Here is a 26,035-nt window from a genome sequence, read left to right on the forward strand (position 1 = left end):
AAGCGCGTCAACATCTAAGGTCAGAGATTTATTTTTCTGCAGTGCACAGTGCTTGCCTTTGGACAGTGTCTTGTCGCTACAAAACACTTTCCATCACCCAAACACTTAGCTGGAAGAACGCTTCTAGGAAGCGGAAATCTAAAAATCGAGCAGCTGGGATTACCCGTTATCTCCGCGTGACATTCTGATATTCTGCACATTTTAATATCCTAAATCTATTCAACTATTGCATCTATTCTGGATTGAATCCATTGGCATCTATCTGTTCAAGGAAAACGCCAGACATCCACAAATCAGAAATGGGAGGATTTAACATTTTCTAATTGTTGAAATTTAAAATGATTAGAACTGCTCTCATACCTGTGAAAGTCAGCGTAATAGCTCTTAATTAGGAAAAAGTATGGTAGTTTTCCTAATTAGGTATAATGGTGTTGTGCCTAATAATCTCCTAATACTTGGCCAAATTGTATTTACTTTAAATAGTTTCGTTTATATTATCATTTGTTAATTAAGGCACAACACCATTGTACACAACCATTTTAGTGCTGTAATGCCTCCGCGATAGGCGAGCTAACAACCCAATTCCAACCGCGAACAACGGTGTGTAACTAAAATAATTTAATACAAATTTCTTAACTTAATAATTGAATAAAATCCCACAAAAAATTGGGTATCGAATCATAAAAATCACTGCAAAACCTTAACTTAGCAGGCCTCATCTCTAACCACTCGGCTTCCCAGCACCATACTGGCTGGCTTTGGTATAGTTCTCTTTGCGGATAACATTTATCACCTTATATCTGAAAAAGAAATCTTAAAAAAAAAAAGCCGTCCCCGTGTGTGAATCTCAGCGCGTGAGTCTACATTAATTATCAGCCAAGATAATTGTCTTCCACCAATTATTTCACAGCCAATTTGCCGAAAAGAATCCTGAATTAACCTTTATCTTCAAGGATCCGCAATTTGACAATTCAGAAAAAAGAAATCTTTTAAAATATCTCTACGAATACTTTAGTTGGCTCCTAATTAGTGAATATATTTACAAGCTTATAATCCAATTAATTTTAAAAAAAGATAACCAACCAATCAATCGCATTTCAATTCCCCCCCCCCCCCCAATGTAATCTAATGTTATTAAAAAATATTAAGCAAAAAACTATAAAATATTTTACCAATTTCCGAGACACTGAATTCTGACTGAACATAATTACATTTAGAATTTTTCGTTCACCTTGAAATACTCAAATTATAGACAAGTGGAAATATGGGGAACTAACTAGTAATTTAACAGGTTATGATTGTTTTAATATTCAAATTACATTAACTGCCCTCAACAAGTCCGTTTTTTTATTTAATATATTTTACATATACAACTACTTTGGAGCAATATTTGAAAATTTTGTTTTCGAAATTGAAAAAAAAAAAACTAGATTCAAAAACAGGTATCGAAACCCTCGACTGTTTCTTTTATTTCCTTGGCCTAAATTTTTCTAATTTGGGGGAGCGGAATCTATCGTCACCTGACTCTGGTCAGAATTGCTCAAAATCATTTTCCAGAGATTTTTGAATGGAAAGTTTCAAATTATATAAATTTATGGTCAGCAGTTGGCATTTTAAATTTGAAGGAAAGCGTCGTTTACGTAGGCTAACGAGAGAAATTTGGGCCATTTTTCTTTGCCAGTTTCCTGAATTTTTTTTTCGGTTTTTGGGGAGTCCCCCACCCAAAGTACAAACTATTTTCTTCAATATCGTTCGCTCATTGCACACAGATAGATCTGTAATAACAGATCCTTAAGGATTCCAAGCGTCCTGCGATGGAACATTCTGAAAAATTAGGCAAACATATACGAGGGGGTACCCAAAAATAACCGGAATTGCGTTGCCGCGCATGGAGCCTATGTAGTACGCATTTCTGCCGCTAGACGTGTATAGCGCAATTCCTTGCCAGTTCAGTCCTGCCTGTGTTGTCTGCCTGGCTTGTTCTGTTCATCTGCAGTGATTGTTTTTACCAGCGCTGTTTTGTTCTTTTTTCGTTTTTTATGATGGCAAGTTTAAGTGAACAACGTGCAGCTCTGAAATTTTGTTTTCTACTCGGCAAAAATGCTGCTGTAAGTGTTTTAATGTTGAAAACAGCTTACAAAGATGACGCTATGGGAAAAACTCAAGTATACGAGTGGTTTACTCGGTTTAAAAATGGCGACATGTCGATTGATGACAAACCTCGTTCTGGACGTCCATCAACTGCCCGAATCGACGAAAATGTTGAAAAAATTCGAGAGCTGGTGTTCACAGACCGTCGACAGACAATTGATCAACTGTCAGAGAGTAGTGGGTTATCTTGGAGCTCGGTTCAGCGAATTTTAACGGAAGATTTGGGGATGAAAAGGGTTGCTGCCAAGTTTGTTCCTCGAGTTCTGACTGACAATCAAAAAGAACATCGAGTTGAAACATGTCGTGCTTTGAAACAACAGCTTGAAACTGATCCAGACTTTCTGTCAAAGGTCATTACTGGTGATGAGTCATGGTGCTATGGTTATGACCCAGAAACAAAGCAACAGTCGAGCCAATGGAAGACGTCATCTTCACCCCGACCAAAAAAATGTCGTCAAGTCAAACATCAAAACAATGCTGATTTGCTTTTTTGATGCCAAAGGCGTAGTCCATTTAGAGTTTGTCCCCCCAGGTCAGACCGTCAATCAAACCTTGTATTTGGAAGTTTTGAAAAGATTGCGCAATAGTGTTCGCCAAAAAAGACCCGATTTGTGGCAAACAGGAGACTGGTTCTTCCACCACGACAATGCACCTGCACACACAGCCATCTCTGTTACACAGTTTTTGGCTAAAAATGGCATGGTTCCGCTGCCCCACGCACCTTACTCGCCTGACCTGGCTCCGTGCGACTTTTTCTTATTTCCACGCATGAAAAAGGGCATGAAAGGTCACCGATTTGACAACATTGAAGAGGTCAAGAAAAAAACGAAGAAGGAGCTGTCAGCCATTTCTAAAGATGACTACAAAAAATGTTTCGAACAGTGGAAGCACCGGTGGGACAAATGTATTAGTTGTAATGGAGAGTATTTTGAAGGGGATAAGGTTGTTCTGTAAAAAATTTGTAAATAAATAGCTTTTAAAAAATAATTCCGGTTTTTTTTGGGTACCCCCTCGTAGACTTCAATTTAGATGTAAAGTGGCAAAAAGAATACCATTTTCAACGGTATGTACAATACAAACTCGTATATCACGTAAATAAGTTAAGTTGAGTCTAAATTGCGTGCTGATTACACTAAAACTGTTCATGCCAATCAGAGAGGCATATTTAAGAGGAGCCAACCAGTTTTAGAACTCTCAGTAGGGAATCGGGCGCTTAGGCCATCATCAGTTTAAGCGACGTAACGGATTGTTGAGATGTATGGATGTAGAACGCTCTTGAGCAACGGTATTAGGGATGAGCTACGTGCTTGTAGTAATTCAGGATTTGGTGGCGAAGGTATTTGTGTATAGTTGAATTTGGAGCCATAATAAGAAGCGTTGGCAATTAAAGTTTGGCAGGATTGGATCCCCTGGATTTTGAATGATTTCCTCGTAACGCCATGTTCGACCGATAAGATAGATGAAGCCAAATAATTAAATATCTAAAAAGAGTTATATATTATTGTTATGTAAGACCTGTTAACAGAAACAGAAGCACTCCTATTTTTTATTTTGTAAAACAGACTGCAAAAAAACAAATATAAACAAATAACAAATTATAGCAAGTCTACAAAAATAAGGAAATACCTCGAGGTCTAACATAGTGAACATCAAGAGATTGTAATTCATTTTTAAAAAAAAAGTCGACGACAGTATTTGAAACAAAACAAAAATTGTCACAAATGCCTTCCCGATCGGCCGCTTTCGTATTCCCACGGAGTTGATTAAAATTGCGTGGGAAAAAAAAAATTAATATACAAAACGTAATATAGTACACAAACTAGTTTTTATTAAATTTTATTACTTTATATCATAATGTCATAAAGTTAAACTGATTTTCATAAAATAAAAAAATACGTGCAGTTCTTTTAATTTAACGGACATATACTTATCCATGATTTAATATGGACACCATTAGATCCGGTTCCATGGCATCCATATGGTTACGCTTTTTAATTTTATGTCTCTTTTTTTTTAATAAAGTGACACTTTCTATTATATCAACTTTTAATTGCTTTCATTATTTTCAGCTAATTTGTGAACTAATTTATGGCTGGAAACCAGTCTTATTGTATTAACGCACGTCCCAACTTTGTCGTAATAAAATTATGCCATGTTTTGAAGTTGTTTTTTCGATTTTTTGTGTGGAGGGGAGAGTTTTTGGATTTCCCCGTTTTACCCCTATACACTTTCTATATAAAAGAACCTCCGTCTAACGGACACTCTGTTTATTCCAGTTTAAAGTAAAAATTTAATTAGATTCAAAATTTTTCATCCTGAGACTATTTCTAAATTCAGGCAACTAAAATAATGAAATCAGTAAAGATTCCTAGGCATTGATCGTGTTTTTTTGATTGTTTTTATGACCTGGAGGATTTACCGGAAGGGAATAAACGTGTTCTTCACGTCAGGTTGATAATTAATCAAACAAACAATTAAAATATGATAAAAGTAAACAAATGAAACATTTCCTACTTCCTAATAAATAAACGCAATTAACAAATAAAAAATAATTATGTAATAAAAGATAACAATTTGGATAATTACAAATGCAATGGGTATAATTTGATTAATATTTAAATAATACCTTGAAACCATAATGATTGGGTAATAAGAAATTCAAGGTAATAAATGCAACTACATATTTATTAATGGAGAAAATTATTGGGTTCGTATATTTGTAGTCGGTTATTTGGAGGGTTTTTTTTATATTTATTTTTTGTAAGCTTGCGAGAAATACATGAACTGAAACTGGATTGATTTCTACTGTTATTTATTTGTTTTTATTCAATGTTTTGCTTCTTTGATGATTGTTAAGTTCAGTAGAGAAACTATATATTTACAGTCGAGCCTCCCACAAAAGGACACTCTCACTAGCGACCACCTCCATTTACGGACAGTTTTTGGATTTCCCCGTTTTACCCCTATACACTTTCTATATAAAAGAACCTCCTTCTAACTCCTCATTCTACGAGGGTGGTTTGAAAAGTCCGTGCAAAAATAAAAACTACTTAATTTTTTGGGGTAAACCTTTTTTATTTTTCAACATAGTCTCCTTTTAGGCTTATACACTTCGTCCAACGCTGCTCTAGTTTGTTGATCCCTTCCGAATAATAGGATTTGTCCAAGTCTGAAAAATAGCCATTCGTTTCTGCAATCATCTCCTCGTTTGAATAAAATCTTTTTCCCGCCAGTCATTTCTTCATATTGGGGAACAAATAGTAGTCCGAGGGAGCCAATTCTGGAGAATAGGGGGGATGTGAAACGAGTCGGAACCTCATTTCCATTAATTTTGCGACCACAACTGCTGAGGTGTGAGCTGGTGCGTTGTCGTGATGGAAAAGAACTTTTTTTGTGGGCCAATCGTGGGCGTTTTTCTTGCAGCTCGGTTTTCAAACGGTCCAATAACGATGAGTAATATGCACCTGTAATAGTTTTACCCTTTTCCAGATAGTCGATGAGGATTATTCCTTGCGAATCCCAAAAGACAGTCGCCATAATCTTTCCGGCCGAAGGAACGGTCTTCGCCTTTTTTGGCGCAGATTCCCCCTTGGTAACCCATTGTTTAGATTGTTCTTTGGTCTCAGGAGTGTAGTGATGTATTCATGTTTCATCCACAGCGACGAAACGACGCTTAAAGTCCTGCGGATTCTTCTGGAACAGCTGCAAACCAAACCGTCCTTGCAACACTTCACGCGATTTCGTTTTTGGTCAAACGTGAGCAATCGCGGCACCCATCTTGCGGATAGCTTTGTCATGTCCAAATGTTGATGCAAAATATTATGTACCCGTTCATTCGAGATGCCCACAGCACTAGCAATCTCACGCACCTTCACTCTTCTGTCATCAATCACCATATCATGGATTTTATCAATGATTTCTGGAGTAGTAACCTCAACAGGGCGTCCAGAACGTTCAGCGTCACTTGTGTCCATATGGCCACTCCGAAAATTTTGAAACCACTTATAAACTATTCTAATCGAAGGTGTAGAGTCACCATAATGTTTATCAAGCTTCTCTTTAGTCTTCTGAGGCGTTTTGCCTTTCATAAAGTAGTGTTTAATCAACACACGAAATTCTTTTTCGTCTATTTTTTGAAAATCACTCGACTTCCTCGATTCAAACGAATGCAAAACACAAAGAAATAGACCGATCTGGCTGAAACTTGGTGTGTGTTCTTCCAAGATATGCTACTAACTAAACATAACCTCGATACGCGCCAGTGGTGCTATCTCTCTGACTTTGCACGGTCTTTTCAAACGACCCTCGTACATAGCGACCGCGGACATTGATTTGGGAGAACGGATTATATGTTTCACCTCCCACAAACGACCACCTTATTCTTAAAAGTTCGTTTGACGAGGTGATAAAAAGAATTATCCCCTCACAAGTTTTGTTTTTTTTCTGGTTTTTCCTAAAGTTTCCTCTATAAGCTCCATACATCTTGTACCATTTTAATCATTTTTCAATAGTACTTTGGACGAACAATATTATTTTTTCCGATATGTCTCTCAAACGATAGTGGTTAACTCTAGAAGAGAAAATAAATGTGTTGGAAGAATTTTATTTTTCTAAGAATAGATGATAGTGTGATAATTTTACCATAAATTATTATTGTTATGAACAAATGTGATGATTATTATAAAAATTATTAATTAAGTCAATAATACGTAGTTTTTGATAAATTTTTTGGATAGTTAAGAAAAATTTGATGCATTTCATATAGCTAAATAATTATGCAATTATGTACGTTTTTAAATCTATTAATAATAAACAATTTAGGCGCCACGGTAGCCGAGCGGTTAGAGGCGAGACCTGCAAAGCTAATATGCATTGTGGTACTGGGTTCGATTCCCGCTCTTGGCCTTGGATTTTATTTAATGGCTAATAAAAGAAATTTACAGTAAAGTATGTTTGCTAGTCGCCTCCGTCCACGACACCTAATTGGTAGTTGGACGTTAAGCCCCGCCTGAAAAAATAGGCGATTACTTTACTTAAACAATTTTTAAATAGATGTTTGGAAAAAAAACCCATATTTTTTCATTTTGAAACTTGCCTGCCTCCTTCTAACGACCACCTCCAAATAGCGGCCACTTTGCTTTCCCCCGCCAGTGTCCGTTATTGAGAGGTTCGACTGTATATAGACTATACAGAGCAGGAAATTATATGTGTGGTAAAATGGGTCATCTAAGATGGTTAAGTCGCCTGGAGTGAATGGAGGAGTAAAGAAAACCCAAGAGGATGTCCACTGGCCACTCGAGAAGGAGATGTAAAAGAGGAAGAGTATAGTTGCAATGGATGGATGTGTTGAAGAAAGATGGTACATGATAGAGAGAAGTGGAGAGGTTGATAATGCTGAGGCGATATAAAGGATGGCGTGCCCATGAAAATGCCTATGAAGGGTGTAATTGAGATATTGTCCAGCGTTGTGAACCCAATAATTTCCAAAACTGTAATAACATCCTATAATAACCAAATTCCATCCGTAACCTGTCACAACCCAATCTCATAAAACTACTCTTTTTTGCCAGGACATATACTTTTGACCTTAAGAACAATAATTAACAGAAATGATTCCCTACTGGCAGGATACTGAACAGTTCCAGTCTCTTTACCTCTATTAAATTAGATGATTGATTATATATTTAATGAAAGAAAGAATAACCAGTTAGAAACGGAAACCAAACTGTCCAAAATTCTAAGACGTAAACATCGTCAGATTTCACTAAATCCCAGACAGTATTATAGGAGTATATCAAGTTGATAACGATCCGGGGGAAAAAAATTTACATTCTGTGACCTTTATTTTTTTGTCATTTTATATATGCAACAGTGAAAGTTAAATAATAAAAATTTTATCACTAAATTATTACCATATTAAAGATATAAAGTATAAAACAATATTAATTAAATTAAGTGGATAGAGTTTTAAAAATTTGGAGATATCTTTTAAATAATATTAAAATGAAATGCATTCAGAAATATCAACTTTCTTATATTGTGCTATAAGAGGGGCAAAAATATTAAAACATTTACCATGAAGAACACCATGAACGCTTGTCCACTGAGGCTGGGGTCGCCTCAGCCGTCGCAGGGTCAGTAAGGTTAAGAAGTGTCAGCTGGGACGCTCGTGATGGAGTCTCAGCGAATCGCGGATTGCACAGCGCATCAACACCAACAGAATCTGAAATAGAAAGCATACAATATTGATTATAGAGTTTCAGACGTTACGTTCAGAAGATTTTGGTTTCCAACTTCCAACTGTTACGTGGTCTGCAAATCAGAACAATATTTTTATATTATTTTTTAAAGGAGGCTTCAGCTGGAAAGAGAATTGGAGTGGTCAAATAAACGGGTCATAGGGGCTTAGTAAATCATAATTGGTACCGCATTAGGGTCTTGAAAACCTTAGGATCTTAGTCTATAAAGATGCAGACTGACAGATAAACCGACAGATATCTGCTGTTCTGCTGGTAGAACATACGTTGAATGATGCAGATTGTTGGTAACTAAGAAAGGCGAAAGAAATATGCTGTATTTCGGAGCAAACAATTTAATCTGACTGACATTATATTGAAGACGAACTGCCTAATGACAAAACGTTAATTCCAGAACATATTGAAACTTCACTATTACTATAACATTAACTATAACTGTTTAACTATAACTCATAATAAAGGGCTTAACATGACCTAACCAGTAGATTTATTCAAAGTTAGTGATTCAAAAACTATTTTCAATAAGCAAATTTTGTTTTAAGGAGATAGTCTATTTAAATTTTGATTCCTAAAAATCTCGCTTCACGAAAATTTGCTCTATTTTAGCTCTAGAATTCAGAGAAATTGCACTAGTGAAGAGATATGGGTTGTTCAGTTTGGTAGAATCTCTAATCGAATTGACTTCAAGATCTTTCATCTTAACGTTCTGACCGCTTCGTAATTTTCCTCCATTAAATGAAGTTATTTAAAAATTCTCCAAAACAAAGACTTATTTATTATCTACAAATAAGGAATCTTTTTTTATTATTCTAAAATCTATATTTAACCAATCTTTAAACGTATAAATTGGCCTATATAAGGGTGATGTGTATTGTGCGTCGGTCTCTCTCTGTATGAGTACCGTTGTGTAATGATTATTTTTATATATTTGATTGACAATTGAATGGTGAAAGAAAGCCGGAATGGTATTCAAGTGATTGTCAGTTAATAGGACCAGTAGCCAGTGTCCCCTTCTTGGATATAGTTATCACCTCATTTAGGGAGTCACCAAAAAAAAGGACATGCTGTAAAAAATAACGATAAAAAGAACTAAGTTGAAAAAAGAAAAGAAAAAAGATACATCGTTGACAATTGTCACAATTATAGTGAGCCGAGTGTGGCTAATTGGCAGTTAGTCTGGTTTTTGGGGTCTCTCATTCTTGGCGCAGACAGAGGACCAATGTCTTGTTCAACATGCGGGCTGTAGCGGACTCCACACACTTCTTCATATCTAGCCGGTGATATCCTTTATAAGGAGGTTTTCTTCTTTAATCTTATGGGTTTTTGTTTTCTTTTGTATGGGACCATGCTAGCAAAGAACGATTTCTACTTTGTATACAACAGGAATAAGTGATACAGATTTAGCTGTCGTGCTTTCCTTTTAAAGGAACCTTCTTCATCGATTAAAAGCTGTTCATGTTAAGGTTTCATTTTAGAAGTTAAGAATCCCTCATAAGGTAGTTTAATCAATCTTCTAGATGCGTAACAATTAGACCATATCCACGGCGACCTGAAAAGCATGATGTTTGGCTCCCTAATGATGCACACAATGAAGACGTGAGTACCAATGTGGGGTGTTGATGAACTTAAAAAGTTAAGCCTAAGGTAAAATCATCTATCTTTAAAACAAAAGAATTAAGTACAAACACTTTAAAGATAATACAAAAACCGTTACTTTAAACTACAGTAGTGTACCAAACACTACTTCCAAACTACAGTAGTGTACCAAACACTACTTCCAAACTACAGTAGTGTACCAAACACTACTTCCAAACTACAGTAGTGTACCAAACACTACTTCCAATCTACGGTAGTGTACCAAAACAATGTAACGTTTTGTTGGAGATTCCCTTAAAACCAACTACCAACTAAGTAGCACTAATTTGTGGGTGGTTACGAGTAAATTTCATCTTTTTAGAATCCTTTTTAGAATAGGCTAACCGCGGAGCTAAATCCCTTCCCTGCTTTCTGCAATTAGTCTATTAATGGCTTATATATAGATCTATAATTTTTAATTGATACAATTTCTTATCCAACTTCTTTGAAACCCAGAAAACTTCTTAAAAGGGCTTTTTTGAGAGACGAGCCATTAAGTTTATTGTACTGCTCAACTACCCATAAATATCGAACGAGTTAAGTTAGTAAGTAAAATCCCAAATTTGGGACAAAAGCCTCAAACATCCGGTATTGTTTTTTTTTTTTTGAAAATTGGAATTGGTATTAACATTTTTTCCAACAAATAAAAAGTAACTAAACACGGGATTCGAACCGGAGATCTCCCACATGCTAATTCATGCTTCATAACCTCTACGTACACCAAAACTCGCCCTCCAAAACGCTTTTTGCTTATAGAGAACTGTTACTAACTTTCTTATTTATCATTTTCAGCTTTTTATATACACTAGATTGGTACACTGTTGCAACTATGTAATTAAAAATCTTTAAAAACAACAAAAATTATCAAAATCCTAATAAGCACTCTGCTAAAGACGTTCAGGTTTTCCGGAAAGGAAAAGGGGCTTATTTCCGTCAGTGACTATCCGCTTTTGAAAATGTGCCATGCAATTGCAGTAATGCAATGTCCTCCATATTTATAAACTGGTTAAAATATTTTTTTTTAAAAAAAAAATTGTTTCACTTTTCTTATTCCGTTGATTTCTAAAAGCACTCTGATATGTCAACAAGTGTAATTTAACCTTCATACAAATTACATATTTTAAAATTCATAGCAGTAAATTAAACAGGAAATAAACTAATTTAAAAACTTAGAAAAAAATTATTATAAACACATCTTTTAATTTTTTTTTTTAAAGGTTATAAAGCATTTATAAAAGCGAAGTGACTATTTTTATGAATAATCTTCGTATTTCTATGAGTGCATGTTAAAGGACAAACAGATTTTGCAGAGTAAGATGGGGTTGCAAAAAAATTAAAATAAACTGTTGTAAACAGTTACACATCTTTTCTTACTGTAATGAATTTTTATGAGGTACCGACCATTTACATCGAATGAATCCAGAGGCATGACACAGAAAAAAAAGCTTTGAGAGTTTAAAATATTCGACCAAAAAAGATGTCCAACTTGGGATGAAAGTCTCAAAGGGGCTTTTAAAGCATAAAGCCACCTCGTGTGGCAAAATACTTAATAAGAGAATCCAAAGTTAAAGATGGGTACTACAGTCCAGGTGTAAGAAAAGAGCCAAACAGAAAGCGAGGATTATGAAGATGAAAGAAATATTGGACATTTAAATCTACTGTGACAACCCACTGCACATCTCAAGATTTAAACCGCAATTTTGGAAAAACTGAAACAACATTTCAGAGGGATGCCCTACCTATCTTCACTTCCTCAGAGGTGTCCTAAAAATAATTTAGTTGGTGTAGGGTTTCATGAAGCTTGGATCTGTAAGCGAGAGATCCCCAAGTTCAAATCCTGCGTTTTAGTTAGAAAACAATGTTTCCGCCCTCCGTGACACCCAATTTGGTAGTTAGAAGTTAAACCCAGCCTGAAAGAAGTAGGCGATTAGTTTACTGATCTGTTCCAATTCCAAAACTAAAGAACGTTACAGATTATTGTATTTATTGAAGCATTGACGTTACGGTTTATTTACCTCCATTCTAGAGTTATATTGATATTGTTTTTCTAGTGAACGAGGACTTCCACTATACGTTGTAATTAACACACAAAAAAAATATAAGAAAATATTAAAATAAGGTTGTGATGTTTTTTCATTTAATACGAGGCCATCTCCAGAGTAAGACCGCCTTCGGATGTAACCACTTATTGTCCCGTCTAATGGCTGTAATTTGCAGCGGTCGTTGGATGTAGGCGCGTAGATGCGCCTTCTACCAATTGCGCACTCAATCTTAATTAGTGAAGTTATAATACCTTAGCGTGCTCTACGGGCCTACTACTCATCAGATAGCTATACAGGCGAATAGATAAGATAGTTTATTTTGTAAATTACCATAATTAATATCATCAAATAAGTTTTAAAAGCAAGACTGGAAATCAAGTAACACGCAACTAGGTATATGCGAGTACGTCAACTTGAAGAACTCTTTCTGACTAAAGTACAGTGGTACTCTTTGAATTGATTATTTTTTGTATTTTAAAAAATTGTACGAGCATGTTAACATCCTAAAAGTGTGTATGTTTTTAAATAGTGTAGTAATTGCCTATTTTTTCAGGCGGGCTTTACGTCCAACTACCAATTAGGTGTCGTAGACGGAGACGACTAGCAAACATACTTTAATGTAAATTTCTTTTATTAACCAATAAATAAAATCCAAGGCTTCTAGACCGGGAATCGAACCCAGTACCACAATACATTGTTAGCTTTAAGCTCTCGGCTATCGTGGCGCCTTTATCCAAATAGTGTGTTAAACAAAATAAAAAAAATTACCAAAGATAATTAATAATAAGGCTAGGTTTTTCTTTCTAGGTGCTTCTTACAGCTCAGTTCGGTGACAGACAGTGTTGTCTGTAACGAGAGAATACGAGTACTGTGTTCGGAGGCCGGCAAGGCATAGAAAAAAGGTTCCGGGCGCCAATAACCTCAGATGTTGACGAGCTTTAAATAAAAAAAAGTTAAATAAAAAATAACGCTAGATAATTGCGATAGATTTTGTTTTTTAAATATATAATTTAAGAGGAATACATGAATGCTACTAAAAACAAAATTTAAAGTAATACAAATTTTAAAAGGGATCTAAAAAATTTACAAGTGATTGGATATAAGCAAAATAGACTACTGTAGATAGATGTAGAATCGAATCAGATAAGAGATATCTTTCAAAGATTATCTAGTCCTAAAAAAAAGTAAAATAGAAAAAGGCAATCACAATTTGAATGTTACTATGGTAACAAGGACGATTTAAGGACAATCACTACTTTGGTTATGTACGAGTGCACTGTACATAATATATCTTAGTAGTTAAATAATGATAAATATATGCGACTACTTCACATCCTAATCTATCGGCGCGGCTCTACAACTAAACACACGATTGATATATAAGGCTATGTAAATTTAACTTAATTGTAACATGTAATTGGAAAAATAAAAAATGTCGTAACTATACAACAGTGCGCGCAATGTTTTATGTAGCCACAATAAATCGCCAATACTTTTCTCTTAAAAGCAAGGTAAATAGTGGTAAATAGTGGTAAAAAGTCTATAGAATGCATTGTATATTATTGTTCACATTTGTTACATTTTGTTCGTTTATTTTTTTATCTAAATATGGTGCATAGATTGCAAATCGATTTGAATAACTACTAGCTGCATGTGCAGATGTCATTAAATTTGTTTCATTTGAAAAGGGATTTCTATCTTCCGTTGATAAGTAAGATCGTCATGGATATAGAAGATGTAGGGTATAGATTAAAGCTCTTATGGGATTAGAGAGAACGAATATTTGTTCTTGCCAGGAATGTGTAAACATTTTGGATTCTCTAACGGAAGTGATTTGTGCAGCGGACTCTTCCCGCGATAGGTTCAGAGCCTAGCCAGTTTCCTAAATTTAGGAACCACTGCTATCATTACTAACCGCTGAAAGAAAGAGTATAGCTGATTTAGTAAATTCCCTGCAAGTAATTTGCTATGTTCCAATTCACCTAACTGTGATGTTAGTACAGAGCGGAAGGCAGATTGCTAAGTTTATTAGGTAATTGTAAGTTAACCAATTGACTTGAAGCCCATGTCTGCGATACTGGGAGTTGAACTCCGTACCGCAATACGTCGTAGTTTTGCGGTGCTTGTCTTTGCCTTGTTACAATTTTAATTAATTAATGAATTCTATTGTACATAATTAAAGTTAATCAATAAAGAAAACAAAACTTCTTTTTATAGATTGGCGACTAAAAATCTTTACCTTCCATTTCAAGTGATTAGAGAAGTCACACAAATGACCTTACAAAAATTAAACTTATGTTTGTTCTACCTGCGAGATGAATTTCGTACGGAGTTTTCCTAATAATAATGGTCCAAACTGGTCATACGTTAATTTCTTGGTCATATAATTTTGTCCTGAACCAATAATTAATTTTGTAGCAAAGAACAACTTCTTCAAACCAACTTAAACATACTCTGGCCTCTCTTATATGGGTTTGAACAATTTTAATGATACAGTTTCAATGCCAATCCTTTCTTCTCCTCATTAAATTGTTTTTAATAGAGTTTCAAATCCATGAAACTTGACAGTATTTATTTTTATGCAGTTTTAATATTTATTCTTTGTAAAATACTGGAGTGTTTTGTTACAAATAATTAACATTTGAAAAATGAATCGTAACTTCTGGTTTTAAATACAATATTTCTACAAATATATTTGACTATTTATATCAAAAATGGTTGATTAAAATCTTTATATGCATCATCTTACGAGTGTAAAAAGAATATTTACTTATTTTTTTAATTACTCCGTTTTTTTGGAATGAAACAAAGAAAACCATATTTGGAAACAGAAATATGATATTTTTGTTCTTAAACTGAAGAACAGAATTGACGGAAAAATCAATCGTGATTTTCATACCAAAATGGCTTAGTTTGCTTCTGAATATATTTTTCTTTTTAATCCGAAAAAGTTTTCTATTTATATAAATAATAATGTTCGGATTAAAATTTGTATTTGATTTGATTAGGGGAGAGTTTTTATTTTTTTAATTTCAAAAGTTCTTCAAATCAAATGAAAGCTCAGATAGTTCGATCTTCCAATAATCGACAGGACACTATAAAACTTACAGTTCTCTAGACTCCTGCAGCTCTTTATTCATAACCTTATCAATGATAACCCTCGAGTGGATACAGCTGACAAGACTGCAATTACCAATTACAACTATTCCAAAATAAAAATAGCTGCGATGAACAAGAAATACCGTAAAAAAGCTTGAAATTCCCATGGACTCAAGAGAGTTTATACAAAAGGCACCAGATCTCTTTATAAAACTAAACATTAAATAAATTAATTAATAACTGATTAATAATTAACTAATTATTTTTGGTAATTAATTATTGCATTTTTAAAGGCATTAACAAGATGGCGGGATGTCGCGTATTTCTGTTTCCCAAAATAAAGCCACTGTAAGCCGATATGTTCGACTATATATTGTATATATTTTTTCCTTTTGGAGAGATTAAGATATAAATAAGTAATAAATAAATTACAATAAAACATCATACAAAAAATAAAAGAAATGAATTATGTTCGTAAAGCCGTCAGTGTCATCGAAGGAGGGGATCTAGACAATGTGGTTACGCCCTTGGCAAGGTGATGTGTTACTTCTAACAAATTAAATTTTTTTGGTACGATTTTATTATAATCTTTTTATTATTTATGTATTGTTTTCTTTCTGTATTGTATATCTAATATTGTCACCAATTATTTAAATAAATTTTTTAAATCGAAGGCAATTTATTTGAAACATATGGTCACCTTTAGGAAGTCGCGTGCTTTTTTAAATTCAATAAAATTAAAGTTTTAATTTACGCGAGTATTAATAATAATAAAGAGTCCTTTATTTCTTGTTTAATTTTGTTTTTAGTTAATTCAATTGTGTGTAAATAATATCAGTGTGCGGAAATTAATTAAATCTTAAGGCTGGTGAAGTTAAGGCCATTATATTTTCGTTCTAATTGAGTTGACTAATAGACCGGCCCGCGGGATACAGGGAAGAAGAATGGTACAGGGACGTCATTGGATTGGTCAATTGTGTCTACTTTTTGTTTTGTTATAATTGACCTTAGGCCTAGTCTGAATTAACTGTGCAAAGGAGGAAATTCCATATTAAAGAAAAAAGAGCTTCTAAAGGAAAATGGAGAGAACAATCAACAGTACTGCAAAACACGGACATCTGACTGATTTGTTATTAGCCAAGAAGAAGGAATTGGACTAACCACTTCTTCAGGAGGCTTAGCGATACTTCAGAATCGGATACTACCAACAGATCATCTATATTGGCCATAATACTTATTCATACCCTGTGAAGCTACATGTACGATATGCCCTCTGCATGCCAACCTCTGAATCTATCTGTATTACGAGATTGAAGGGAATTTACAATGTACTCCCTGTTTTAGAACATGAGTCGTACAAACTCTTAAGAATCTAGATTTTTTTTTCTTTTTGCCGGCGCATCGACATCTGTGGTCATTAGCGCCCACCACACATTTTCTCTTTTCCTATTCAGGGGCCACTAAATCGGGCTGCCACACACACATATCTTGCATTGCAAGGCAAGGTGCAGTCTAGGCTATTGCATGCAGACCGCGCTCTCTTCTTACATCTTCGATTCTAGATTATTAATACGTAGATAATTCCTGGTACATTTATCAAAACTGTAGACAGCATTTTGCCAGTCATTTATTGACTTCCTAACGCGAGCTAAATTACAATTTAATACCTTGGCATCGAATCAAAGGCCATCATCAGATCTACAAAATACCAATATAGCTTTTATCATTTTCTGAGAGTTTCTCGCTAGTTTGCGTAGCAGTGTATTCAAAAGCCGTGGTTTCTTCATTCATCTGTAACCTCTCTTATCTCTTTGCCTAATCATCTATCTAATATTCTATCCAATCCCCCATTTTACAGGATTAGTACTACGATGGAAATCTCTCGGTCTTATGTCGGAAATTTGGTACTGTCCTCTGGTTCTACGTAGAGAATGTAGCAAAACCTTTACCGTTCTTTTGTTTCTCCAAATCTTACAACCAAGTTCAAATAAAGCCCTTCAACGATAGCCCAGAACATCGCAGGAAAGTGAGAAAAAAGGGCCGTTTAACACAACCGAATCATAATATATAGAACTAAATGACAAATTACAGCCATTATGTAAGATTTATAGAAATTTAGTATCATTTATTTGTTTAATAACTGCTGCATAAATGATTAGAGCAGCTAAAATATTAGCCAAGGTAAAATATAATTGTAAAAGTGCAATAATATCAGAAAGTACAGCAATCAGTTTATTACCGGTACCGTACACAGGACAAGGCAAGATGGAGGACAAGGCAAGCTTGTAATTGTGTGTGACTATTTGAGAAGTAAACTTACTTGTTTCAAGTAAATACAAACTTTAGTTAAACTCTAAGTAAGAGTAACAGCAAGAATGATTTCAATTATTTCTTTTAGGTTACATAATGATGTTAAAATGATAAAAAGAAATGAAAACCTTCATGAAGAAACAAAAAAACTAAATAAAACGAGAAAAAATGTAATTCGTTTTCCACTTGTGACGGGCCAGGCAGTCAAGAAACTAAAACCGCCTCCGGGTGGATACCCATTATCGTGTTACCGCCCAAATTGAGTTCTTATATTACTAGTTTGTACATGTGTTACAGCTTCCAGGTAACTGGAGGAGCCGCCTTACCTTTATCTACCTGTGACTTTGAAAGTAATAAATCCATTTTTTTTCTTTATTTCTGCATCGATATGCACTTATTATGCACAGATAGTGATCTATCATGTACCTTGTTTTTGTGTTTTATTGGTTACTTTTCCTGCATGCGAGTAGCTACTGATATCGTTATTACTGTTAAGGAAAGTATAGCATCAGATCAATTTTTTGAAAGTAATTTTGTGGAGCCCTGAGTCCGCAAGAGGTGGTTTTTAGAAAAATGGCGTATCCTTGTTCTTTGCATTTTTGTGTGGAGACGCTGATGATGATATTACGGTTTGGTCTCACTTTTAAGAGGTCGACCTTTATTTAGTGAACAAAATTTCTCATCTGGGATGAACTCAGAGTAAGAAACGAGTCTTTAATTTACAAATGATTCAAATAAAAAGAAATGCTGGCGAAAAAAGCACTATCAGAAAATCCACTCTAAGTTTTCTCAAGGCTTTCCAAAGAAAATAGCTTCTTTCTTAACGGACTTTCTAAGGATCTGAGAGGGGAAAAATTAGATTTCCAGAAAACATCAACTGCAACGTTGTTAAGAATTCAATTTTTTCCTCATAAAAATAGAGAATAGAATAAGAAAAAGGTGTAATCCAAGAAACTGTCCACTGGGTCACTCCTAGAATATTGTCTGTCATGCTGCGAATAAGCAAAGAGATAAAACACTCGAAACATCGTTAGTAATACTAGAGACAAGCGAAAACGTGACGCAGATGTGAGACTGATAACCCAATGCCAGCCTAATGGCCTAGCGTAGAGAAATTTAAGAAGAGGTACATAATTATTTTTTAAAAATGTATACCCTCACTAACGAGAGAGCTGGGAATACCGTGGTGAAAAGCTGTTAGGAAATGGTAGTTCCAGAAAGGCCAGTTCTGTTTCCTGAATCATATCCTCAGGGTCTGAAGAGATTGAATAAGAGAGGGTACACTACCTCTAAGATATGTAAAGGATTTGCGAACTAAGAGTAAAGAAAAATGGTCAAGCGACTTCGACAGGGATCCGCAGTTCGGCGATGTCCATAATGCTTTCTTTACCTTTCAGGCGGGGCTTAACGTCCAACTAGCAATTAGGTGTCGTTGACGAAGGCGACTAGCAAACATACTTTACTGTAAATTTCTTATATTAACCTTTTATTTAAATAAAATCCAAGGCCTAAGTCCGGGGAATCGAACCCATTAAACCAACAATACATCTTAATATTGCGGATCTCGCCTATAACCGTTCGGCTACCGTGGCGCCTCTTCTTTACCTTAAACAGATGCTAATTCTCGTCGTATATCCAGAAACATGGCACCAAATCATTCTTCGCTCGTACATTAAACGGAATTGTAATAAATATATGGATGTTCTACAATGATTTCACCATTTTCACGGCAAACCAAACAACTTAAACATTCAGAAATTCAGAAGATTGTGGCTACAAGTCCAGAATTCTAATTAGAGATATAAATCGCCGAGATATCTGACCTTCCCTCTTCCACTGGGAAGAGAACAGCCCCACCCAAAAGCTGTAAACATTCTTCTAGTTATATAAAGGAAAAAAAAGTAAAGCATTTTTATATATAGGTGTATAATGGATATATATATATATATACCTACAATAAATATTCAAATTAATGACAATAAATATATAAAAGAGGAGAATATTAATTATAATTATAAGGATTTTTATAATATTTCACTCCCGCCATATAGTTTTATTACTCCAGAAAATACAATAAAAATAAATACGTACAAATAAGGAAAGGAAACTATCTATAAAGAAAGCTTCAACAGTAATAATAACAATAATAATATAAATGATAATATCAGAAGAAAAGTTCTTCTAGACGAGGAAGTAGACAAGCTGAAGTGGACTGAAACAATGTGGTAGAAAGGTTGTTTATTAATATAGTAGTTGATAAGACGTTGGGTGTAGCGGCTTGAGAATTGTGAATCTTCTTACTTATAGTCCTGCAGGTATTTATATAAGAAGTGTCGTCCCTGGAACTTGTAGATGTAACGCTTTCTTATCCTCAGGGTCTTTGGAACCAATGTATGGAACATCCAGCACAGAAATATACTTCAATGTCATTTCTACTTTCAAAGCTACTCTAACGTATTTACAATCTAACTAATTTCCATTTTATTTACACACTTTTTTTTTTTGCTTTTTGTTTGTTAACTTTTATTTACAATCTAGACAAGACAATGATAATTTACATTATATTATAGTAAATACTCCAGCTTGTTCAACTGTAATGGAATATGTATGGAAGGAAGACACACCTACGTACAATTTTTATCAATAAAATTTATTACAGGGTTGAAAAATTTACATTTTGTGAGCATTTACAAAAGTTAGAAATTTTTTTTCTTGTAAATGAGTCGATTTTTATCTTCTTACTTACATTCAGAGAGGAAATTGTTGTCTCTAGATATGGAATATTGGTGGAGGACTGCCAGAATTCAGAATAAAACAAGACGAAGGGATGTACTCAAAAATTTAAGCTGGAATGGTTGATGAACTATTTCTGAAGTCAAATTTTCAACTTGGATACGAGTGGCAAAAGAGGAAGAGGCATAGGAAATAAATGAATATCCGGAGTCACGAATACCGTGCCTGGAAATGGATTGATTACGTGATGAGTGACTAGGAACAGGTGAAAGAAAGAAGGCAGTGCAAGAAATTTTTGGTTGAGGTGACCCTAATAAAAACGGGAGGTAAAACTCAAAAGAAAAAGAAGCCTTCCTGGACTATAGTCTTTGTCAAGGTGGAAGATTCTTTATGGACTCAAATCATCTACCCAGAGAGAATCCTTTTAGCACAAAAAGGATTGGACCATCCTCTGCTCTCCAAATCATTCTAAATCAGCAACAAAAAATTTGATAATAATATGGTTCAGACTAGAAGAAGATGGGTTTATCAGATTAGATCTTCTTCTTCTTCTTCTTTCAAGGAGTTTCCCTATCCAGGGTTCCTTGCGCCATGCATCCACCCTTCTCTATCCTCTATTTCGCATAGACCTCGCGCTATCATTAGTTCCTTTACCTGCGCGAGCCAGCTATTCATAGGCCTCCCTCTTCTTTGTCTACCAGCAGGTTGCTAGCAGAGAGCCTTTTTTGGGAGGCGCGTATCGCTCATACGAAGGACATGTCCAAACCACAACAGCCTTCTTTCGTCCACCCTATCCAGTATGGTTTTATCTATACCGACGGCTTCCCTTATAACCATATTTGGGACTCTATCGGTTTTCCTTAAACAGATCCTTAATTAGATCTTACTTCCTTTTAATTTCCATTATTTCCATATTTCCGCGTCAACATCTGAGATTATTGGTGCCAGCAACTTTTTTCTGAACACTGCCAGTCTTCAGACAGTGTTCTCTTGTTCGCAGACATCACTGTTGCATCACAGTAAGCTGTAAGAAGCTTCTTGGAAGAGAAAATTCTTTTTATTAATTCCAAACCTTCTATAGGCATATCTATGGACACAACAACCTTCCAATAATCGCGGCCTTACAGCATTACCTTTAAGGATGAGCTGGATGGACAGTTTTTAAGTGATGATGTTTAGAAGAAGCTGGAAAGGCTGATACGGTCTTCAGGGAACTCACTTGTGGTTTAAGAAGACCATCTCTTCAAAATGGGTCTCTAATGAAACTTATGTATCTTATATGCGCATCAAATTTTAACAAACCGTTCTTTATCACTTTGAATACCAGCTACACAATACCCCAACCTTTGGAATAAAGTAAAACCAGGCTCCACTGCTACTAAATCTCCAAAATCGCGAACACTTAAGCTGGAATTATTGCAGAACCTGATTCCAAAGCAAATTCAGTGTGTAAGAAATTCAGATTTTGAGCAACTATTCTCAACTCTCCATCTCCATCAATGGATGTAAAAAAAAAATAAATGAGAGCAAAATAAATATTTATCAAAGCTGAGTCCTAATTAGGGCCCGGTTCTAAACTTATTGCACTTTGAAGGTGAAAAACATTCCAAATATTTCTCCTTCATTGAATTCCTAATTTTCTTTAAATAAAAACTAATTAATTAAATAATATATCAATATCATTCGGTCCAAATTTTGCTATTTAATTGTTTTAGGTTTTGTTTTTTAAAAAAATTAAAATTTATTTTATTAACAATGTTTAAATTCTTGAAGGTACAAAAGCTAAAACAAGATACTAAAATCTCGCACTTTAAGGGCTCCGACACATTCTTATGAAGCTGATTGGTATTTAAATTTTTTTCCCAAGAGTAAATTCGACTTTGGTATTTCTTAATTGACTAATTTTCTTTTTTTTTTATTTAATTCTTATTTTTATATATTTTTTTTAAATTTAATAGGATTTTTTCTTTGAAAATAACTTAGCAAAGTTAAGGTTGTACTTCCTTATGGCTGACACAAGTTCGATTTTAATAATAAAAAAAAAAAATTTTAATATGAGACTTCACTTTCCTCAAGGATTTCCTCAAACTTAAAATTTTTCATAGTTTCCTGGATCGCTCCTTGAGGCTCCTTGAGGAGCTATTCCCTAAGAAGCTTGCCCTATGCCAAGAATAACTTTTAAAAATCCATTATTGACCCTCTAAATGTTATTTAATGTATAGTAAGTTTAATAGAAAATCGTTTGGAACCATTTTTCATGAAGTACTGACAAAATAAATCTGTATTCACAAAGATCCAAAATTAATGGATAACCGAAATGGACGAAATCTTGGTATCAGTTGTGGTGGACTTAAACATCTCCTTTATGCTCAGGAATAAATATTGAGTTGGGGATCACCAAGGATTCGGCTCGTGCGGCTCTTAGAGATTGGATCTGGAAGGAGCACGAGAAGAGCTGGGCGATGTGTCCTAGGGTTAAACACAGCAAGACTCTCATGTCTTGGCTGTGTAAGCAAAGAGCCAAAGAGACCCTGTGTTTGGGGTAGGAATCAGATTACTCTGATTACAGGCCTATTCACGGGGGCACGGTAGGTTCAGGAAGCATCTGCGCAAAGTGGGGCTTATTAGCTCGGAACCGTTGTGCAGATTGTGCCGGGAAGAGGAGGAGACAGACTCTCACCTGTTGTTCGATTGTGTTGCAATCCGCTATGAAACCTTTGGAACGTTGAGACCAAAGGAGATAGTAGCGCAAAAAGAAATAGTAGGGAAAGACTTCAACCTCTTTAGTAGGGGGAGGTTTCAACTATTACACTGAAAAGGGGAAGGCACAATAAGCAGTCTAGTGACTGCGGTGCCGTGGGGCGTAGGTCCCGTCCCGTTTTCTTATCTTATCTTATCTGTGTAGATCACAATACTTCCCAAAAACGATGATTAAGTGAAAGTAAAGAACATAAAATAAAACTCTGAACAATAGACTAATTAAGAGACAATAAATATAATGGATCATATTATAAAGAATGCATTTTGGTTTAATATTTCTTTTTCTAGCACAGAATGGTGCCAGCTTCCCCGTGGAGATGTGCAAATATTTCAATACAAATAATACAATAGTAGCATGTATGTATACATACAAATATAATGTTTGGGGTGGAGCCCTACAAGGCTTTGCCTATTGTCCACTTTAAACATGTATATATGTTATGTATATTTATATGACAAGGTCGTCATATCGCATATATTGCGTAACTAACGTTTAAAAAAAAAATAATAATTTTGTGCATAGAAATAATAATGCAATAAATAATCAAATAACAGAAAGATTTGCCGGCTATTTCTTTAACGGTTCTAAAAGATTTACTTCTTTATACACGCTATAATTAACAAGAGGGAGCTACGCCACTCCGGGTCCCATTGGGGTTCTGGCTAGAAACATTTCTTGAATACACCGCCAACTAAATCTCTAGTATTATATTTCTGTAATACAATAACTTCCACAATCTTTTACTATCTGCGGCAAACAAATTATGTCCTGTACAATCCATTTTTAGTACAGATTTTCATGAATAATACTTTTGGAGCTGAGATTTTTCTTCCTCTCGATCATAAGTTTGTTCACTAGATTCAAAAGCGTCCATTCGCCAACTTCTTTAGAGCATTTGAATTGATGAAAAAGCAAGTCAGACTGTTTGCTTAGAACCAACAGAATTCTACTTTTTAAAGACTGAATATTATTCAATCAACATAAAAAGCTTCGTTCCAACAAATAAACTTCACTTTACTCCTCTTTGGCGGAAGTATTACGATTGTTACAAATGTTCTACACTAAATTTTCACAAGTACGCGAGTTATTAATAAAGTATTATTTTAATAACAGTCTTTGTTTTCACTGTAATATTTATTATTTAGTAGTATTTACTTTGTTCCGTTAAGAATAGCAAAAATACCAAGGATTCCCTTAACTTCACATTTAATTTTTTCTCAAGATGAACTTCATGTAGCCACATTAAACTCAAGATGTAGCAAGTTAACAGCATCACCCGAGAAATAGCTAATCAAATAATCTGATCCGGTACCCAACTCGGTATATATATATATATTTGAAATGTAGGGTAGCCTGTAGCTCTCTCTGTCGTAATTTCTAATAATAGTTTGTTGGCCGATTGTAGTCTATAGAGCAGATATATCCTAAAACGGACTCGTCCGACCCAAAAATAAAATAGTTTTGTAAATCCGGAATATCTATTATTTGCTTGCTTTAGTTTAAAGTTATAACGTACTGATTTTGATAAAAAAAAAGCTCCAATTGCTCTAGTTTATCTTTTAACTGTACAGGACTGAGTTCGAAAAAGTGAAAATGCCATAAGATGAAAAACTATTTCTTATTTTCTCAAAATTTTTTATTAATGATCACGCAATTGGCACGTTAGAAGAAAGTTTATAACTTTTTGTCAATATTAATGCTGTCTCCGTTCTATAAGAATTGATTGAAAATCGCCACCAAATATATGACACTCTTATCAGTTTCAACTGAGGCAAAAAAATAACCATGTCTTTCAAAAAAACAACTTAGTTCGTGAAAACGGGTTATCCGCAATATGAGGGTAACAAACACTTTATTGCTCCCTGCTTTGAATGTTGATTAAAAAATTGGAAAAAAGATTCATTCTTATTCAGCAAAATTAGCCCCTATCGGTGGACATTTTTGATGCGAAAATTTGATGAATGCCGATGTACGAGTATGTTAAGTGGAACCAGATTAGAGCTTTGGGAAAGCGCTGGTTGGCACTGCAGTCAAAAGTAGCTTATTATGTGAGGCCTTGCCGTGCTAGCTCGAAAACGATTGCCTACTTACAAGGCTCTGGGTTTTCCCAAGAGTTATTTGTGAGCATTGAACTCACAGAATAGTGAGAGGCTAGAGGATATAAGTGACAGTTCTGTCTCATCTCACGGTCTGCAATAGCCTGGATTTCGTTCACAGTGGGCACTCAACCTTAGACAAGTTATCAGCACGTACTTCAGGATGTTTTGGATAGCAGAAGTCTGTTGGATGGACTAGAAACTAAATCTCTAGCACAATAGCTGTAAGGATCATTGGCATTTCCGGCCACGGGTGCTAAAGAATCGAAGAGGGTACTGGGTGACCGTGAAACTGTCTTCATTATCGGCTCTAATTTACGCTTCCTAGAAAAAAAAAAGTAATTCCAAAAACTAAAGTTTGGAGTCGCATTCTACAGGTCTTGCCGTACCTTAACTGATTCACTAGACTCTAGAATCTTTCCATACTAGACTTTAGCTTGTAAATTCTTCGTACTTAGTTAATGAAGAGTATAGATTTATCTTCGAAACAATGGGATTTTAATGTGGCCTTATGGATATCCTTCTCCAACAATAGCAACAACCACTAAATCTCCATAAACTTCTACAAATTAAGATCGGATTTCGCGAAGGTTGTACTATTTTTATAGCAGCATTTCCTCCTCTGATCCTGCATGATCCTGATTAGATTTAGTGTTAAGGAAAAGGTATTTCGGATAAAACTTGAAGGCATCAGTTACCCCGAAAAATTTAAATCGCCGTACGAATATTAATTCCTACTTCGTAATTTGCAAAATACTTGCAGTGCTTATCGTCCTACTTACCCTAGTTGTCCGACCAAAACAAACCACTCACTCCTCTGGTGGCTACTCTGTTACAACCTAATAAATCATCCAACAGTCATCTGATAGACCTTATGGTGGCACCATGAAAAGAAAAGTGACAGTCAAACTAGAGAATTACCTACCAGAGCGAAGGGGCCTAAATTTAAGA

The 26,035-nt window shown here is 35.0% G+C and overlaps 1 protein-coding gene and 1 long non-coding RNA gene across 5 annotated transcripts in view; one reads left to right on the plus strand and one right to left on the minus strand.

Annotated features, from left to right (window-relative positions):
- LOC141457024 (Krueppel-like factor 6) overlaps nucleotides 1–26,035 on the minus strand; it is a 268,145-nt gene that overhangs the window by 207,860 nt on the left and 34,250 nt on the right. For all 4 annotated transcript variants that reach the window (XR_012460167.1, XM_074133508.1, XM_074133507.1 and 1 more), the window contains exon 2: nucleotides 8,227–8,374. Coding sequence is in view for 3 of the 4 variants with exons in the window: in XM_074133508.1 (XP_073989609.1) it covers nucleotides 8,227–8,241 (15 nt within the window). In the remaining variant the exon portion in view is untranslated. The remainder of the gene's footprint in view (nucleotides 1–8,226; nucleotides 8,375–26,035) is intronic.
- Nucleotides 1–26,035, plus strand: part of LOC141457025 (uncharacterized) — a 203,032-nt gene that overhangs the window by 114,308 nt on the left and 62,689 nt on the right. The window lies entirely within an intron of this gene.

The sequence above is a fragment of the Rhodnius prolixus genome, unplaced genomic scaffold (genome assembly GCF_049639745.1).
Source record: "Rhodnius prolixus isolate KJV_2025 unplaced genomic scaffold, Rpr scaffold_10, whole genome shotgun sequence".
Taxonomy (NCBI): domain Eukaryota; kingdom Metazoa; phylum Arthropoda; class Insecta; order Hemiptera; family Reduviidae; genus Rhodnius; species Rhodnius prolixus.